Below are 15,640 nucleotides of genomic sequence, written 5' to 3'. Positions count from 1 at the left end.
ATACACATGGCCTGGCCCAACAAGGTCTCATTTATATCAGATCCGGCCCTCATAACAAATGAGTTTGACACCCCTGGTTTAAACCTCACAGGTTAGCTAAACATGGTGAGATATCTAGACTAGGGGTGTCGAACTCATTTGTTATGTGGGCTGGTTCTTCACCTTGTCAGGCCAGGCTATGTGTGTCACAAAATGTAATGTCAGGTAGGCGAGATATAAGCTTTATAAAGAACACAGATGCGCACACTCAGCCTAATCCACCTCATTGGCTTGTTGAGCCTCAGTCAAGAGGCTTGGCTCAGTAGCTCTGCTGTGCGGTTGAGAGAATAAACAAACCAACCAAACCGTGGAATAATAACGAACTATGCTACCGAAAAATATATCTTTTTTCACACTGCAAAATTATTATTATGAATTCACAAAAAGCTGAAGTCTCATACAAATGTATGCGCAATTGAGAGAGCCTGGCAAAGCTAGCTCTCCTTCCCCCACTTCCTCCTCCTGTGCGACTGAGCATGCCTGGCAAAGTAAGTTGTAATGCAGAAGGAAGCAAGAGAGGGAGAAGGAAACAGACAACAATGAGTTGCTCACGGGCCTGATAGGACCCCTCTGGGGACCTGATTTGTCCCCCGGGCTGCATGTTTGACAACCCTGATCTAGACACTGTCTATTGCAACTTTATTATTATCTTATTATTATTAGTAGTAGTAGTATATTGCATCTATTTCCATCCTTCCTTCCAACATTATTAATATATTAGTATATTATTATTAGTAGTAGTATATTGCAACTTTATTATTATCTGTTTATTTTCAGAATAATATTTTCAGCAGAATAAGGTGCTGGGTGTAGTCCATATTTTGCCCTGCAATTTCCTGCCCTAAAATATTGGATGATCCACCTCAGAAATACGATCATTGAAATCATTAATAATCGTATGAATCTCATCGCTTTCCCCAGGGACCCTGCAACAATAGTGTCAAACCTGTTCCCTTTTGACCACACTTATCCATAGCTTTACCGTTTTCAAAGACGTAGAGTGTGACCTGAGATGACTTCCCCACAATGTCGGGTGGGTTCTTGACATCACAGGTAAAAGTTCCGTTGTCTGTGTAGTCCAAATTGTGGATGACAATGGAACCGTCTTTCCAGCCAGGATCCCCGATCCACGAGATGCGATCCTTGAATGTCCCAATGTCATCTATGTATGGCTGGCCTTTGGCATAATGAAATATCTGCGGAGGGGTAAGAGAGAAAGAAGGTCAAGGGAACGGATGCAAGCAACTCACTAGCAAAGAACACTGCAGACTGAATTCATCTAGAGCAGGGGGGGCCAAACTGTGGCTTAGGAGTCACATGTGGCTCTTTTATGCATATTGTGTGGCTCTCAAAACCCCCATCACCCCACTGGCCAGCTTGGAGGTAGCTTTTCTCTCTTTAAATCACTTCTCCAAGCCAAGCCAGCCAGCAGTTTGGAGAATGCATTTAAAGTTCCTTTCTTTTCATGTCTACATCCCCCTATTTCCTTCCTTCCTTCCTTCCTTCTCTCAAACATCTGATGTTCATGCCTTGTGGCTCTCAAACATCTGATGTTTATTTATGCCTTGTGGCTCTCAAACATCTGATGTTTATTCGGTGTGGTTCTTACATTAAGCAAGTTTGGTCACCCTGATCTAAAGCAATGATTTCAGACAACCCTGGGTGGCCAATGTAGTGGTGGACAGACAGGTTTTCCTTGTAAAACAGTAAGTCTTCCATGGCCAATGTTCCTCTATAATGCAGCAGAAATTCTGGATGTCTTTTAGGTCTCATTGGGACAGGTAGCATCTCAATGACTTCCTAAGCTTTCCCCATAACCCTTTGCTGCACACAGGCTTCCCCTTGTGGAAAGAGTGCATTCAGTTTATTATATTACATGGTTATCTTGTCTTTCTTCCAACTTGGAACTCAGTGGGAATCGGCAGGGTTTCCGGGGCAGCCCCAGGGCTTTTTTTGAGCAGGAAAGCACAGGAACACAGTTCCGGCTGGCTTGGTGTCAGGGGGTGTGGCCTAATATGCAAACGAGTTCCTGCTGGTTTTTTCTATACAAAAAGCCCTGAGTGAAGCAATGCTGATGGCATGGGGTGTGGCCTAATATGCAAATGAGTTCCTGCTGGGGGTTTTCCACACAAAAAGCTCTGTGTGAAACAATGGCGATGTCAGGGGTGTGGCTTAATATGCAAATGAGTTCCTGCTGGGCCTTTTCTACATAGAAAGCCCTGTGTGAAACAATGGTGATGTCTGGGGAGTGGCCAATATGCTAATGAGTTCTTTTGGGCGACGAAGATGGTGAGGGGTCTGGAGACCATGTCCTATGAGGAAAGATTGAAGGAGCTGGGGATGTTTAACCTGGAGAGGAGGCGGCTGAGAGGTGATAGGATCACCATCTTCAAGTACTTGAGGGGCTTTCATATAGAGGATGGTGTGGAATTGTTTTCTGTGGCCCCAGAAGGTAGGACCAGAACCAATAGGTTAAAATTAAATCAAAAGAGTTTCCGGCTCAACATTAGGAAGAACTTCCTGACCGTTAGAGCGATTCCTCAGTGGAACAGGCTCCCCCAGGAGGTGGTGGGCTCTCCTTCCTTGGAGGTTTTTAAACAGAGGCTAGATGGCCATCTGACAGCAATGAAGATCCTGTGAATTTGGGGTAGGTATTTGTGGGTTTCCTGCATTGTGCAGGGGGTTGGACTAGATGACCCTCGAGGTCCCTTCCAACTCTATGATTCTATGATTCTACAAAAAAAGTCCTGGGCATCCCAAATTGTCCAGCCTGGCCCGGGTTCATCCGAGGTTGGGAGTTAAGTAGGGTTGGCCGTGGTCAGTTCTTGGAGGGGAGACCGCCAAGGAAGACGGAGGTTGCTATACAGAGGCAGGCAAAAGCAAACCATCTCTGTTCATCTCTTGCTTGGAGCACCCCATAGATCAGGTTTCCATGAATCAATTCAATGGCATGTTTTTGTTCTAACCAGACATAGACTACCAGAGATCCATACATGCTTGGCTTTAGTTCAATACTTTGCCTTCCTGCCTTATCATGGGTTCAAAAGTAAATGCTCAAAGGGGTCTATTGGAGGTAAAAGAGTGGGAAGCCACTGAGAGGAGGAGAAGAAGATGATGATGATGACGATAACAACGATGACGATATTGGATTTATACCTCACCCTTCACTCTGAATCTCAGAGTGGCTCACAATCTCCTTCACCTTCCTCCCCTACAACAGACACCCTGTGAGGTGGGTGGGGCTGAGAGGGCTCTCACAGCAGCTGCCCTTTCAAGGACAACCTCTGCCAGAGCTATGGCAGACCCAAGGCCATTCCAGCAGCTGCAAGTGGAGGAGTGGGGAATCAAACCCGGTTCTCCCAGATAAGAGTCCGCACACTTAACTACTACATCACATATAACCCCTGTGGTATATGAAAACCAGTGTAGTGTATTAATTAGAGTGTTGGACTAGGATCTGGGAGATCACCCTTCACCCAAAGGGTGATTAACATGTGGAATTCACTGCCACAGGAGGTGGTGGCGGCCACAAGTATAGCCACCTTCAAGAAGGGTTTAGATAAAAATATGGAGCACAGGTCCATCAGTGGCTATTAGCCACAGTGTATGTGTGTATATAAATTTTTTTGCCACTGTGTGACACAGAGTGTTGGACTGGATGGGCCGTTGGCCTGATCCAACATGGCTTCTCTTATGTTCTTATCCAAGTTCAAATTCCCATTCCACCACAGAATCTTGCCGGGTGACCTTGGTCCAATCAGTTGCTCTCAACCTAAGACTACCTCACACTGTTGTTTAGAGAGGATAAAATGGAAGAGGGGAGAATGATCTAGTAAGCCATGCTAGGTCCTCCCTCTTCCTCATGGCCTTTCATAGAGACACATGTCTCTGCAAGTCTCTCCTGTAGATATGATGTTCTCATAACTTCCACACATGTGATGTCAGACAAGTTGGCCATTCGTGATAGCGAAAGTACTCTTTAGATTGGGCATATTTCTCTCTTTACAGCTTCAAGAGGGGATTGGATCAACATCTGGAGCAGAGGCTATTAGCTATTAGCATATTGTTGGAATTCTCTGTCTGGGGCAGTGAAGCTCTGTATTCTTGGTGCTTGGGGGGGGGGGTGCACAGTGGGAGGGTTAGTATCTTGGCCCCACTGATGGACCTCCTGATGGTGCCTGGTTTTTTTGGCCACTGTGTGACACAGAGTGTTGGACTGGATGGGCCACTGGCCTGATGGCTTCTCTTATGTTTTTATGTTCTCCTTTCGACTGCAACCTGAATGTGAACTGGATCTATTTCTCGAGAGAAGTATTTACTACGCTCGGTATCACGCTTCTGTGACTGGGCAAAACTCAGTTATATTAACCAAATATCCCAATACCCAATCCCATGGGGGAGAGAGGAAAGTCTCTTACCGAAATGCTGTCTCTGCTGTACTCCGGCTGAAAGTGCCAAGTGATGGAAATGTCATCGGAGATCCATTCCCTTGACCAAAAGGTGCAGGAAAGCGTGACTTTGGAGCCCACCCTGCCGTGGACCTCCCGGTCTGTGTAAACGTGAATGGCTACGGTCGGAGTTAGCACTGCAAAAGAGAGACAGACAGAAGAAAAGGGTTATTCATTTGAGCACATCTTGGACTCAGCATCTCAAACCTGCAAGCCTGGGCCAACATCCACAGCTCCAAGTGCATTTCATCACGTGGAGCAGAACTGACCTATGGAATCTACTATGACAAGATTTATTTTATTTAGTATTTATTTATAGTTCATTAGGGCTTGTAGAATCTTTCGGGCTCGAGTGCCGTGTTCTACTGGAGAAAGTTTTTCTTCCAGACGTTTCGTTCTCAGCTGCGGAGAACATCCTCAGTGGCATTGCAGCCGGAGCAGGCGCTCTGACCTTCTTGGCTGCTGTGCGTTGAGCTGCAACGCCACTGAGGATGTTCTCCGCAGCTGAGAACGAAACGTCTGGAAGAAAAACTTTCTCCAGTAGAACACGGCACTCGAGCCCGAAAGATTCTACAAACCCTAATGATGTTACCAGCCGTGAAAACCTGAAATCTTTGATATTTATAGTTTGTTTTTCTCGCAGAGACTCAAGGTAGACTCTGGGATATGAAACAGTGCAATCAAACAGCATAAGGCAGCCAGTTAACAATGCAATTGGATTAGGATGACAGAACTGGAGAGCAGTGCGAACCACAAACCATCAAACACAGCCGTGCTATACAGAAAGTGGATTAAAGTGGGGAGACTGCAATAAAAGCAGGTGAACCCTGCCGTTGCAGTGGATTACAATTTCAGCTTTGGGTTGGGAAATATTTGGAGATTTGGGGGGTGGAGCCTGGAGAAGGCAGGGTTTGGGGAAGGGAGGGACCTCAGCCTTACAGACCACCCTCCCAAGCAGCCATTTGCTCCAGGAGAACTGATCTTGGTTGTCTAGAGATCAACTGTAATAGCATGAACTCTCCAGGTAATACCTGAAGGGTGGCAACCCTTTGCTCCAAAAGTTTAGCCAATCCCCTCTTCCTGGGTGGTTCCATTCTAATACAATAGAGCCAGTTTGGAGTGGTGGTTAAGTGTGAAGACTCTTATCTGGGAGAACCAGGTTTGATTCCCCACTCCTCCACTTGCAGCTGCTGGAATGGCCTTGGGTCAGTCATAGCTCTCGCAGGAGTTGTCCTTGAAAGGGCAACTGCTGTAAAAAGCTCTCTCCGTCCTGCCTACCTCACAGGGTGTCTGTTGTGGGGGGAAGGTAAAGGAGAATGTGACCGCTCTGAGACTCTGAGATTCAGAGTATAGGGCGGGATATAAATCCAATATCTTCTTCTTCTTACCTTTTTAAAGCAAATGCCATCTTCAACAGTACTATCTTATACCTGTTCTCTGCTAGCTCAAAGCCTTGAAGAAGAGGAGGAGGAGGAGAATAAAGAAGAAGAGGAGGAAGAGACTTGATTTATACTCCACCCTTCACTCAGAGTCTCAGAGCAGCTTACAGTCTCCTCTTTCCACAACGGACACTCTGTGAGGTGGTTGGGGCTTAGAGAGCTCTTTCAAGAACTGCTCTTGAGAGAACAGCTCTGAGAGAACTGACCCAAGGTCACCCAGCTGGCTGCATGTGGAGGAGCTGGGAATCAAACCCGGTTCTCCCAGATTAGAGTCCGCGCACTTAACCACCGCACCAAACTAGCTAAATCAGATAGGTTTACAGATGACCCAGGCTAGCCTGATCTTGTCAAATCTTGGCAGCTAAGCGGGGTCAGCCCAGGTTGAAATTTGGGTGGGAGACCACCAAAGAAGTCCAGGGTAGCTATGCAGAGGCAGGCAAGGGCAAACGACCTCTGAAAGTCTCTTGCCTTGAAAGCCCAACTAGGAGTTGGACTAGGTGACCCTGGAGGTCCCTTCCTACTGGATTAGTCTATGATTCTAAGTCAGCAGCAGCTTTGGCGGCACTTTCCATAGGTGAGAGCTCTTTCTCTGTGGCTCGGTTTATGCATTTTAGTTTATTGTACCTCAGCATGCCAGTCTGTTTCTGCTTCTTATACATGATCTGGTTCTTATACCTCTAGTCAGGTAGTGCAGGTCATTGGCCTGTTAGCAACCAGGCTGTGAGTTGTATAATTATTTCATTATATATTACAATGTAATAATAATAATAATAATAATAATAATAATAATAATAATAATAATAATAATAATAATAAGACATTGGATTTCTATCCTGTCCTCCACTCCGAATCTCAGTGGCTCACAATCTACTTTACCTTCCTCCCCCACAACAGACACCCTGTGAGGTGGGTGGGGCTGAGAGAGCTCTCCCAGAAGCTGCCCTTTCCAGGACAGAGTCTCAGAGCAGCCTACAATCTCCTTCACCTTCCTCCCCCACAACAGACACCCTGTGAGGTGGGTGGGGCTGGAGAGGGCTCTCCCAGAAGCTGCCCTTTCCAGGACAGAGTCTCAGAGCAGCCTACAATCTCCTTCACCTTCCTCCCCCACAACAGACACCCTGTGAGGTGGGTGGGGCTGAGAGAGCTCTCCCAGAAGCTGCCCTTTCAAGGACAGAGTCTCAGAGCGGCTCACAATCTCCTTCACCTTCCTTCCCTACAACAGACACCCTGTGAGGTGGGTGGGGCTGAGAGAGTTCTCCCCAGAAGCTGCCCTTTCAAGGACAATCCCTGTGAGAGCTATGGCTGACCCAAGGCCATTCCAGCAGCTGCAAGTGGAGGAGCAGGAAATCAAACCCGGTTCTCCCAGATAAGAGTCCACACACTTAACCACCACACTAAAATAAAGTGCACAATTGTATCATCCCAAAACCAGTGTCCCCCCCCCCCCCGCCCCTTGCCAGTCTGTGGAAAAACGGTCTTCCCCAAAACCAGTCCCTGGTGCCAACAAGGTCGGGGACCACTGCTCTAGTGCACCTTTGAATACCAGTAGTTGGGGGAATTCAACAATAGGGGTAGACCCACACATCATGGGGGGCTTTTAACGCACAGCCCTTTGGCCACTGTGAGGAACAGGATCCTAGCCTAAATAGATCTTCAGTCTCCTCTAGCCCAGCTCTTCTGATGCACTGATGAACGCATGGGTCATTTTGTAGAACAATAGGTTGTGGAGTTCATTAGCTCCCTCCCCCCCAGCCAAAAGCAACCCGATGCAAGAAAGGAGCGCCCCAGACAAGAGAGGCCTGCTTGGGTTGGCTAGAAATCCAGCCAGCCCAAGCAGGCCTTGCTCACCTGGGGCTTTCTTGGGTGCCCCCCCAGTCAAAATGCCAGCAAGCCACCAACCACCCATAAGAACATAAGAGAAGCCATGTTGGATCAGGCCAATGGCCCATCCAGCTCCCCGCCCCCAAAGCACCAAGTATACAGAGCATCACTGCCCCAGACAGTTTCAATAATATACTGTGACTAATAGCCACTGATGGACCTCTGCTTCATATTTTTATCCAAACCCCTCTTGAATCTGTCTACGCTTGTAGCCGCCGCCACCTCCTGTTGCAGTGAATTCCACATGTCAATCACTTCCTTTTATCCGTTCTAACCTGACTGCTCAACAATTTCATTGAATGCCCACGAGTTTTTGTATTGTGAGAAAAGGAGAAAAGTAGTACTTCTTTCTCTACTTTCTCCATCCCATGCATAATCTTGTAAACTTCTATCATGTCGCCCTGCAGTTGACGTTTCTCCAAGCTAAAGAGCCCCAAGTGTTTTAACCTTTCTTCATAGGGAAAGTGTTTCAAACCTTTAATCATTCTAGTTGCCCTTTTCTGCACTTTTTCTAGTGCTATATCCTTTTTGATGTGTGGTGACCAAAATTTTACACAGTATTCCAAATGAGACCACACCATCGATTTATCCAGGGGCATTATGATACTGCCTGATTTGTTTTCAATTCCCTTCCTAATAATTCCCAGCATGGCGTTGGCCGTTTTTATTGACCACACACTGTCTTGACATTTTCAGTGAGTTATCTACCACGACCCCAAGATCTCTCTCTTGGTCAGTCTCTGCCAGTTCACACCCCATCAACTTGTATTTGTAGCTGGGATTCTTGGCCCCAATGTGCATTACTTTGCACTTGGCCACACTGAACCTCATTTGCCACGTTGACGCCCACTCACCCAGCCTCAACAGATCCCTTTGGAGTGCCTCACAATCTTCTCTGGTTCTCACCGCCCTAAACAATTTAGTGTCATCTGCAAACTTGGCCACTTCACTGCTTACTCCCAACTCCAAATCATTTATGAACAAGTTAAAGAGCATGGGACCCAGTACTGAGCCCTCCGGCACCCCACTGCTTACTATCCTCCACTGCGAAGACTGCCCATTTATATTCACTCTCTGCTTCCTATTAATTAGCCAGTTTTTGATCCACAAGAGGACCTTTCCTTTTAGTCCATGACTCTCGAGCTTACTAAGGAGCCTTTGATGAGGAACTTTATCAAAAGCTTTCTGGAAGTCAAGGTAAACAACATCTATTGGGTGCCCTTTGTCCACATGTTTGTTCACCCCCTCAAAGAACTGTAACAGGTTAGTGAGGCAAGATCTTCCCTTACAGAACCCTTGCTGAGTCTTCCTCAATAACCCGTGTTCATCAATGTGCCTACTCATTCTGTCCTTGATAATGGTTTCTACCAACTTTCCTGGTATTGAAGTCAGACTGACTGGCCTGTAGTTTCCCAGATCTCCTCTGGAACCCTTTTTAAAAATGGGGGTGACATTTGCTAGATTCCAGTCCTCAGGAACGGAGACAGATTTCAATGAAAGATTACATATTTTTGTCAGGAGATCCAGAAGTTCCCCTTTGAGTTCTTTCAGAACCCTTGGATGTATGCCATCCGGACCTGGTGACTTATTAGTTTTTAATTCGTCAATCAGTTGTAGGACCTCCTCTCTTGTCACCTCAATCTTTCAACACCCCTTCCAAAATTAGTGGTTCTGGAGTGGGCAAACACTTCTCATCTTCCACGGTGAAGATGGAGGCAAAAATGCATTCAGCTTCTCAGCTATTTCCCCATCTTCCTTCAGTAATCCTTTTACCCCTTGGTCATCCAAGGGCCCCACTGCCTCCCTGGCTGGTTTTCTGCTTCTAATATATTTGAAGAAATTTTTATTGTTGCTCTTTATGTTTTTTGCAATATGCTCCTCATAGTCCCCTTTTGCCTGCCTGATCACAGGCTTGCATTTGATTTTCCACAGCCTGTGTTTCCTTTTATTAATCTCACTTGGACTAGCTTTCCACCGCTTAAAGGAATCCTTCTTACCTTTTACAGCTTCCATTACTTTGTTTGTTAACCATGCAGGCCTTTTCTTATACCTGTTTGTGCCTTTCTTAACTTGTGGTATATATTTTATCTGAGCTTCTAGGATTGTAGTTTTAAATAGCCTCCAAGCTTCCCCAAGGGTTCTGACTGTATTTACCTTTCCTTTCAGTTTCCTCTTCACATGCCTCCTCATCTCAGAGAATTTACCCCTTTTAAAGTTAAACGTGGTTGTAGCGGTCTTTTGGGGCAACTCCCTATTTATACAAATGGTGAAATGGTTATGGTCACTGTTCCCAAGCGGTGCCATCACTTTTACATCTCTCACCAAGTCTTGGGCATTACTTAGGACCAAATCCAGAACCTGGTAGGTTCTGTGACCATTTGCTCCATAGCATAGTCAGTGAGAGTGTCTAAAAAAATTCTCTTTCTCTTGACCAGAACACATATTGACCCAATCAATCTGCAGGTAGTTAAAATCACCTATTATGACAGTTTTTACGTTTAGCCACTATCTTTAATCCTTCCATCATATTATAATCGTCCTCTATCTTTTGATTTGGTGGGCGATAACAAACTCCCATAGTTAAATTTCCTTTTGGGCCCTCTGTTTCGACCCAAGGCATCACATAAGAAGTGGAGAAATGGTGGCGTGGGCTTCTCCAGGGGTTAATACGGGCTGCAGGGGGTGTGGCAAAGCCCCTGGTGACTGGCTGGCTGCCCGCTCTCCTAATCCAGGGATTGTTATGCAGCTGCACCTCCTATTCAATGGACAAGGTAGGTGGGGAGGAAAAGGGGGAACCCTCAGAACCACATGGGCTGCGCTCCTGTGAGCTCCTGCTGAATCTGAGGCCTGGATGTACGCTAAGTAAAGGTTCTCTCATTTATAACCTGATTAGTCAGTTCACTTAAACATATTTGCTTTATTACTGTTTGGGATCTTCCAAATCCATTTTCAAATATTTATCCAAAAAGGGTGCTCGAGGCAGCTTAGAAATAAGTTATCCATCAGCCGTAGACATGGTGAACGGTCTGCGGCAACGGAGGAGAAGGCATCGCTGAACATTAGCCGCGTGGATCCAATCAGCGCTGGCACGATAGAAATATAACCAATTACCATTCGAAAGACACAAACGGACGATAAAGCGGCCATAAAAGCCAGGCAATCGGCACAGCCAGCGAAAACACAAATTAAAATGTAAATTAACTTGTCCTCTCGTCAATAAAAATGACCACCTCCTTGTTTTAATAGAAAGCCAACTCTACTATTCTCTCTTTTGTTACATCTTCCAGTTAACATGCCAGGGCCGAAATAACCTCGGAAAGATAAATAAACATTCCCTTAAAAACACTCAAAAAACCCTACTGGAGACCCAATGCGGTGTAGTGGTTGCAGTGAGGGAAGGGGAACTGGGAAACCACTGTTTGAATCCCCACTCTGCCATACAGTTCACTGAGTGACCTTGGGCCAGTCTCTCTCAGCCTAGCCTACCTCACAAGGATGTTGTTGCAGAGATAAAGTGGAAGAGGAGCAAATGATGCTATAAGCCACGTTGGGTACCCGTTGGGGAGAAAAGGATGTAAAGAGAGAAAGAGAGAGAGAAGGAAGGAAGAAAAGAAAGATGACGATATTGGATTTATATTCCACCCTCCACTCTGAATCTTAGAGTGGCTCACAATCTCCTTTATCTTCCTCTCCCACAACAAACACTCTTTGGTGAGGTAGGTGTGTGTGTGTGTGGGGGGGGGCTGAGAGGTCTTTCACAGAAGCCGCCCTTTCAAGGACAACCTCTGCTAGAGCCATGGCTGACCCAAGGCCATTCCAGCAGCAGCAAGTGGAGGAGTGGGGAATCAAACCTCATTCTTCCAGATAAGAGACCGTGCAGTTAACCAGTACACCGAACTGGCTACACCAAGGAGGGAGAGGAAGGAAGGAAAAGAGTCTGCCCAGTATACAGGCCCGTAGCCACGGGGAGGGAGGAACGGCCCCTCCACCCAGCCCCGCTTCCTCCTTTATGGCCCCTCCTTTCCCCGCCGCTCATTCCCCCATTTTCGCGCTGCCACTCTCCCCGGGCTCTTCCCACCCCATTCCTGCCTCCCCTGGTCTCTCCGCAGCCCCGTTTTTGCTTCTTTTCTCCCCGGGCTCTTCCTTGCCTCCCCCACTCTCCCCACGGCCCCGTTTTCACCGCTGCTGCTCTTCCTGGGCTCTTCCCTGCCTCCCCCACTCTCCCCACAGCCCCATTTTCGCTACTGCCGCTCCCCCCCAGTCTCTTCCCACCCCCAAGAGCATGAGAGTGAGCAAGCTGGGGCCGGGCAGCTGGCCACTGGAAAAAGCAGCCAAGCCTCCACGGCCCCCCCACCCAAAATGTTATGCCCTGGGCCCCCTATCCCAAAATTTCTGGCTACGGGGCTGCCAGTATAGCCTCCTGTTTGAAAGTGATCGGCCAGCTGTCTCTGGACTCATGAGCAGAGCATGTTGCTTGCCCCCAGCACCTGGCATTCAGCGGTAGACTGCCTTTACACATGGAGCTATCTCTAAGAGACCCAGGAGAAATGGAATGCCTGGAAAAGTGCTGAGGTTTAGGGCTTTCCAACCTCCAGGTGGGCCTCAAAGATCTCCCGTAACTACAAGTAATCTCTAGATGTCATAAATAAGTTCCTCTGAAGAAAATGGATTCTTTGGAAGGTGGACTCTGTGGCATTATACCCCGCTGGGGTCCCCCCCCAGGCTATACCGTCAAACAGTTTTTTTGGTAGCAGGAACTCATTTGCATATTAGGCCACACACCCCTGATGTAGCCAATCCTCCTGGAGCTGACAGTAGGCCCTGTACTAAGAGCCCTGTAAGCTCCAGGAGGATTGGCTACATCAGGGGTGTGTGGCCTAATATGCAAAGGAGTTCTTGCTACAAAAAAATCCCTGCTCAAATCTCCAGGAATGTCCCAACTCAGACTTGGCAATCCTATGTCAAGTCCAGGCGTCATCAACCTAGGTGTTCTGTATTAGTCTCCAAATGAAGGCCGTGCAAACTGACACTGCATAACCACATCGAGGCCAAATGGCATGAAGTGGAGGTGTACAAATCCTTATTGTTCTAGTGGAAGAACAGGCAAGGTCTCGGCTCTGGAGAATGGCTCACTGTGCTGGCTCTGTAAGACTTCGTTGTCCTCCTCCACCCCCTCATCCATCCATGCGGGGCGTGGGCGGCTCCTTCGGCAGAAGCTAGCTGCTTTCCATCAACTCCTCTCCGATGTTCACAGAACGTTGCTGAGTCTCCCAGAACTTTTGGCGTCAAAGGGAGGCATTGTGTGCCGCACAATCCTCGCCTTTTGTTCCGCCTCAGAGGGCAAATTCCACCACATGGGCAGTTTCCCTGAGCTTGGAGATTTCACTCCTGCTCTTTTCCTGCTATGCATGCCTAGTGATAGAAGTCATTGCCTGCTGGTGTTGTGGGTGATCTCCCAAGCAGGTCAAAGCAGCTACTGTGTCTTGAGGTCAGCCAAACTCTTGACAAACCATCTGTTTTGACACTGCTAGGTAGGCCCCAGGTAGAAGTCATAGAATCATAGAGCTGGAAGGGATCTCCAGGGTCATCCAGCCCAACCCCCTGCACAATGCAGGAAACTCACAAACACCTCCCCCTAAATTCACAGGATCTTCATCGCTTTCAGATGGCCATCTAGCCTCTGTTGAAAAACCTCCAAGGAAGGAGAGCCCACCACCTCCCAAGGAGGAAGTCTGTTCTACTGAGGAACTGCTCTAAAGGTCAGGAAGTTCTTCCTAATCATAGAATCATAGAGTTGGAAGGGACCTCCAGGGTCATCCAGCCCAACCCCTGCACAATGCAGGAAACTCACAGACACCTCCCCCTAAACTCACAGGATCTTCATTGCTGTCAGATGGCCATCCAACCTCTGTTTAAAAACCTCCAAGGAAGGAGAGCCCACCACCTCTCAAGGAGGAAGCCTGTTCCACCGAGGAACCGCTCTAAAGGTCAGGAAGTTCTTCCTAATTATAGAATCACAGAGTTGGAAGAGACCTCTAGGGTCATCCAGTCCAATCCTGGCATAAGGCAGGAAACTCACAAACACCTCCCCCTAAGTTCACAGGATCTTCATTGCTGTCAGATGGCCATCTAGCCTCTGTTGAAAAACCTCCAAGGAAAGAGAGCCCACCACCTCCCGAGAAAGCCTGTTCCACTGAGGAACTGCTCTAATGGTCAGGAAGTTCATCCTAATGTTGAGCCGGAAACTCTTTTGATTTAGTGTCAACCCCCATTGGTTCTGGTCCTACCTTCTGGGGCCATAGGAAACAATTCCACACCATCCTCTGGTACTTGAAGTGGTGACGTTGGGCCTCTTATGGGCAGAGGGACATGAGTTATGTGGGTGGAACATAGATTCAGGTGGTAGCCATGATGCACTGAAGCAGCAGAATGAAGTTGGAGTCCCAGGACACCTTTAAGCTTTACAAGATTATGCATGGGACAGAGAAGGTAGAGAAAGAAGGACTTTTCTCCCTTTCTCACAATACAAGAATTTGTGAACGTGCAATGAAATTGCTGAGCAGTCGGGTTAGAACGAATAAATTGAATTTACTGCCATAGGAGGTGGTGAAGTTACAAGCATTGACAGCTGCAAGAGGGGACTGGATAACCATACGGAGCAGAGGTCCATCAGTGGCTATTAGCCACAGAATATTGTTGGAACTCTCTGTCTGGGGCAGTGATGTTCTGTATTCTTGATGCTTGGCGGGGGGCAACAGCGGGAGAGCTTCTAGCATCCTGGCCCCCTGATGGACCTCCTGATGGCAACTGTTTTTTTGGCCACTGTGCGACAGTGTTGGACTGGATGGGCCATTGGCCTGATCCAACATGGCTTCTCTTACGTTCTTATGCTCTTAAAACAAACACAGATTTATTCTGGGTATAAGCTTTGTGTGCACGCACAGGTTTTCAGGTACCAACAAAGTTTTATTCTGGGTATAAGCCGCTTATGCCAGAACAAAACTTTGAGTCCAGTGGCAATTTTAAGACCAACAAAATTTTTCTTCAGTTTATAAGCTTCCATGTGTAAGCTTATTCCAGAGCTACTGAAGTCTGGTTCTTGTTCTAGTTGCTAGAAGCCCTCCAGGGTTGTGGCCCACCAGGTTCTTTTCCTGTAAGTTAAATGCCCAGCCCACCTCTGAAAGCGTGTCAAGTTTCTGTGCCTCATGAATACTCATGAATGTGAACAGGCATTTGCTGAAATCTCTGCAGCCAATGCAAGGAGATTAATAGGGATTTCAGTGTGGTATTCATGACCAGCAAAAACAGATTAGGGCTATGTTCCTCCACAGACTCCCTGGCAAATAGGGTAGCCACAGCTAGCTCTGGATTGGGAAATATCCGGTTACCCAGAGGTTAGTCGTAATTCCAGGAGATTTCCAGTCAGCACCTGGAGGTTCGATACTAATAGGGAGAATCACGGAAAAGTTGGAGGCAGGGAAGAAACCGTGATACAATAACGAAAATAATATAATCAAAGTCCCCAAAATTGCGATTTTTACAAATCCTTTAAATAATGTGATTCCCACATAATACACTCATTCCCTATTTCCACTGGGTGAGGCAATCAGTAACATTCCATAACAGCATGCGTCTAAGCACAGATATAATATTTTCCAGAAACGAATTCCATCGACAAAGTGCTTAGTGCAGGAAAAAGTGCTTGTCTGTGAGCCGCCCTGAGCCCGCCTTTGGCGGGGGAGGGCGGGATATAAAAATAAATTTACTCTACTTTACTTCACTTTACTTCACTTCACTTCACTATACTTCACTCTACTTCACTTTACTCCACTT

The 15,640-nt window shown here is 47.1% G+C and overlaps 1 protein-coding gene across 1 annotated transcript in view; it reads right to left on the bottom strand.

Annotated features, from left to right (window-relative positions):
• The window catches only part of LOC132583361 (myelin protein P0-like), a 35,638-nt gene that overhangs the window by 8,238 nt on the left and 11,760 nt on the right, over positions 1-15,640 (bottom strand). Inside the window, exons 2-3 of the mRNA XM_060255020.1 lie at positions 4,458-4,624; positions 1,022-1,235 (exon numbers count right to left, since the gene is read on the bottom strand). Coding sequence (XP_060111003.1) covers positions 1,022-1,235; positions 4,458-4,624 — 381 coding nt within the window. The remainder of the gene's footprint in view (positions 1-1,021; positions 1,236-4,457; positions 4,625-15,640) is intronic.

This window comes from Heteronotia binoei, chromosome 1 (genome assembly GCF_032191835.1).
Source record: "Heteronotia binoei isolate CCM8104 ecotype False Entrance Well chromosome 1, APGP_CSIRO_Hbin_v1, whole genome shotgun sequence".
In the NCBI taxonomy this organism is placed as follows: domain Eukaryota; kingdom Metazoa; phylum Chordata; class Lepidosauria; order Squamata; family Gekkonidae; genus Heteronotia; species Heteronotia binoei.
Note: the sequence above shows the minus strand (reverse complement) of the source record. Positions and strands in the feature narration are given on the sequence as shown.